The following is a 4,169-nucleotide window of genomic DNA, read 5'->3' on the forward strand; positions in this document are numbered from 1 at the left end:
AGGGGCCCTGGCCAGGCAGGCGGCAGGCAGCCATCTGAGGATCTCGGCTGCAGCTGGGAAATGGATCTTGGCTCGGCCTCAGGCAGGTTCAGGATAAGACACTCCAGTCTTGGCTTGTGTGACTGGGACCACCCCCTCATCACACCTGGAGCACAGCCCCCAGCAACAGCTCGAGGAGACCTGGGACCATAGGACATGACGATGTCCAACCTGCTGTTATATCGCTGCCCAGTATCGTAGGGCCAACACACGGCAAATGCTCAGGACTGATCCATGGGCAGGACGAAGCTCCAGTCCCTTCCCACTGCTGGGGGGGGGCCCCTTCCAGGCAGGGCAGGGCATACAGCAGACTGGACTCAGCTGCAGCACTAAGTGCTCTCTGCTGGACTCACCCCAGTTCCCTGCCCTCTCCTGCTGGCACCCCTCTCCTGGGCAGACAGTGGCCTGGGGCAGGCTCAGTCCCCAGTGGGCACAGGCAGCTTTGTGTTGAACCATGAGAACGAAGCAGGAGGTGGATTAGGCCAAAACTGAAGCTTCAGGGCACAGTCACCCCTCACCACAGCTCAGCAGCCTGCGACAACAGTATGAAAACACACCTCCACCTTCCAGAGTCCCCAGGAGTGGGAGTGGGGAAAGGTACCTTAAAAAAAAACTTGCCCAGTGATGCTGAATGCTTCCCAACACTGGGACACATTCTGGAAAACGTGGTGACTGTCACCTTCCTGCCTGAGCCTCCTGAGGGAAGTCTCACACCCCCCACTTCAAGGGGGGTCGCCGGCTCCAGCGCAGAGGCAGGTGGACCCCATGCGGAGGCGGACCCGCCAGGCCTGGTGGGACAGGAGGGGACGGGCCCAGGGGGCGGAGCCTGGGGAAACGTCTCCCGAAGCCCCACCCGGAGTCCAGCGCCAAGTGACCAGCTGACCCTCCACTGCTGAGGGCCGCAGGAAGCGCAGCGCTGCCTCAGCTACAGGCGCCACCAGATTAAACTCTTCACAAAGACAAAAACCAAAACAAAACAAAACTTTGAGGAAATAAATATTGTCTGGTACAGTCTCAGCAAAGGCTGCGGCTCTAAAACGGGGCGCGGCCTCCGCTCCAGTCCGAGCGCCGCGGCCTCACCGCAGCCACGGCCTCCAAGGCGCGCCCTGGCCCTGCGGCCCCGATCTGGGTGCGGCGGGCGCTCCGGTCAGGCCCGGGAGGAGCGGCAGCGCGAAGGTGGCCCCGGGGCGCAGCAAGGGGAAGGGGCCGTCGAACGTGGGGAGCAGCGGGCGCCCGGCGTAGACCTCGGGCACCGGGACCTCCGCAGCAGGAGGCGGTGGGGCCGGTTGACACGAGGGCCCCAGCTGGCCCAGGCAGGCCGCCAGGTGGCCGAGCAGGCGAGAACGCACGTCGGCCGGGACGCCCTCGCAGCCGGCCAGGAAGCGATTCACCTCGGCCAGACACTCGTTGAAACCGGCGCGGTACTTGCCGAGGACGGCGGGGTCGGCGCTGAGCGCGGCTGCGGGGGCGACAGGGGACAGGTCGGTGCCCGCGGCGGTGGTCCCGCGCCTGCCCCCTTCCCTCTCTGCCGCCGGCGCCTCACCTGTCACCTGCACGCGCCGCAGGCTCTGCAGGTGCCTTACAGTCATTTCTAGGATGTCCGCCTTCTCCAGCTTCGAGTGGCGCGAGCTCTGGGGGCAGGACCGGTGTGGGCGGCTTGCAGCCCAGTAGTGCCCGAGACTCTGGGCTCCGCGCCTCAGCCCATCGATCTCCCTCCCCACCCGCCGCCCCCGACTCACATCTTTCCTGAGGGCGTCAAGGATGAGGGTCTTGAGCTGAGCGAGGCTATCGTTGATGCGCGCTCGGCGCCGCTTCTCCATGACCGGCTTGGAAGACTGCGGGTCGGGCAGTGGCTAAGTCCTGCGTGCATCCGTACCCGCCCCCCACGCCTCTCATCCCACGCCTGACCAGGTCCCACCTTTCGGTGCTCGGCCGCCCTCCGCGGCTTGTTTGGGGTTCGGCTGGCGCTGGCCGGCGCTCCTGCCAGCGGCGAGGCTCTCGGCTTCCCCGGGATGTCTGCAGGCATGATGCGCTCCCGCGCCTCCCAGTGCCAGGCGGGGCGCGCCGCCCTCCGTATCCCTCTCCAGCGGGTCCCAGGCTCCAGGCCAGCGCGCGCGTCGCCAGCCGCCCGGCTATTTAAGGCACAGCCGCCGCGGGGTGTGTGAACCCGGCTCGGCATTCTTTCCCACACTCGCTCCAGCCAATGAGCGGCTGCGCTCTTCTCTCACCCTTCCCCCCGCCGGCGCAGGGCCCCCGCCCCCGCCGACTGTCAGTCACGCGTCTGCTCCCAGCCCAGCAGCCCGCGAGCGACAAAAGCGAGCTGGGCACCCCGCCCGCGCCCGCCTGTGGCACCGCCGGAACCAGGCGGGAAAATCGCAGCGCTCTCTCCAAGGCCGCCACGCTCCGAGCAGCGCGCCAAGAGGGGCCTCTCCGGGCTAGCCCGGGCAGCGGACCCCCAGAGGCGGGGCGCAGAGGTCACGGCAGGCGGCGCGGGAAACCTGAAAGGAAGATCCGTGAGGCGAACCGGGTCAGGCGCCCCCGAGGAGTGGGCACCTTCGGCCACACCTCTCCTCCTTCCTCCTCTGCCATCGCCGGTCCCTGCGAAGGCCTAGGACCTCTGCACAGCATCGGAATCCGACCTGCCGCGCGCTCAGCCTCCGGGACCCCCACCACCAGCGGCACCCACGCAAGGCCTATGACACAGGGAACGTGAAACACCAGCCACTGTGCAGGAGACGTGGGCTGGCCAAGGACATGGGGCAGGCAGGGTGGCATCACAGGACAATTAAATGATGGCGTAGGCCATGGCATAGCGGTTAAGTGCGCGCGCTCCGCTGCTGGCCGCCCAGGTTCGGTACCCCGGGCACGCATGACGCACCACTTGTCAGGCAGTGCTGTGGCGGCGTCCCACATAAAGTGGAGGAAGATCGACAGGGATGTTAGCTCAGGGCCAGTCTTCTTCAGCAAAAAGAGGAGGATTGGCACGGATGTTAGCTCTGGGCTGATCTTCCTCATTAAAAAAAATAATTAAAAAAATGATGGCATAGGACCAATGAGCAGGTCGAGTGATGTCACCAGTCAGGCAGGATGACGTCATGGAACAGAATGTAAGGATGTCACTGGTCAGGCTGGCGATGTCACCAGAGAGTCAGAGGTGATGTCTCAGGGTGAAGGTGGGTGATGACACAGCCAGGTGGGACGATGTCATGGGGCTGATGACGTCACACTCTTCTAGATTTTCTAGATTACCAGACAGCGGGCTAAGCACCAGCAAGCAAATTAGGGCTCACAAAAAATGAGGAACAACTGCTAAAATTCTGTTTGTTAATTCAAAGCGGCATAGCGGGAAAAACATATTTTCGTGCTTGATGTTTCATTTTTAATTGCGTTGGGGGGCACTGCGGTCTTTGGAGTACTCGGGTCCCCAGCCCACTGGGACCAGCGGCAGCCCTGCTCCGTCCCTGATGCACCCGGTGCCCGCGGCCCGGGCTGCGACGCCTCTCGGGGCTTCGAATCCGGCGCGGGAGGCGACGGCAAACAGACAAAATAATGACTCGGTTGTAAGATACAGGCGGGTCGGTGGCGGGCCGGGAACCCCTCCTGGACTGGGTGGTCCCCAGGTCTTCGCGGTGGGGTCTTCAGAGAAGCGGCGCCTCTGCAAGGCCCAGAAGGCAGTGGTGTCCCGGGATGGGAAGGGGCCGCAGGGCTGAGGGCGGAGGGGAAGAGCGGGCAGGGGCGCGGGGACCCGGGGGCTTCGACCCGGGGAGGGGTCGCGACCCCTTGAGGGGCTTTTCTGAGCCAGGGAGCGCGCCGACTGGCAGCTCGGGAGGGTCGCCTCGGCGGCTGTGGGCCCAACTAGTGGGTGGTGTAGACGGCTGGCCCCGCCCCCACACCCGTTCCGGGGTTCCAGTCCGGGCCCACTGTCCAGACGTCTTCCCAGGCCAACCCTAGTCTGGCCCAAGTCCTGTGCCACGCAAAGTCCCGCGCCTCCCCCTCCGGGAAGCCCTCCGGAATCCTGGTGCCAAACCGACCCCTCCGCGGTCCTCTGGGGGCGGCAGATGGCTCAGGTCCTCCGGCTACACAGGCGCGTCCACGCCGGGTGCGCGCCTCCGGACAGGCGGCAAGGCAGC

General features: G+C 65.3%; 1 protein-coding gene across 2 annotated transcripts; it reads right to left on the reverse strand.

Moving 5' to 3' along the window:
* Window positions 1-1,022: 1,022 nt before the first annotated feature.
* HES4 (hes family bHLH transcription factor 4) lies at window positions 1,023-2,242 on the reverse strand. Of its 2 annotated transcripts, XM_058552556.1 has the most exons (4): window positions 1,958-2,232; window positions 1,779-1,874; window positions 1,583-1,670; window positions 1,023-1,498 (listed from the first exon to the last, which is right to left on the reverse strand). In XM_058552556.1, the coding sequence occupies exons 1-4, from the start codon at window positions 2,216-2,218 to the stop codon at window positions 1,116-1,118; spliced, it is 828 nt and encodes a 275-aa protein (XP_058408539.1). In that variant the 5' UTR covers window positions 2,219-2,232; the 3' UTR covers window positions 1,023-1,115. The 2 variants fall into 2 exon arrangements, with proteins under 2 accessions (XP_058408539.1, XP_058408538.1); XM_058552555.1 differs by having other exon boundaries at window positions 1,583-1,874; window positions 1,958-2,242.
* Window positions 2,243-4,169: the final 1,927 nt, after the last annotated feature.

Source organism: Diceros bicornis, chromosome 13 (genome assembly GCF_020826845.1).
Source record: "Diceros bicornis minor isolate mBicDic1 chromosome 13, mDicBic1.mat.cur, whole genome shotgun sequence".
Taxonomy (NCBI): domain Eukaryota; kingdom Metazoa; phylum Chordata; class Mammalia; order Perissodactyla; family Rhinocerotidae; genus Diceros; species Diceros bicornis.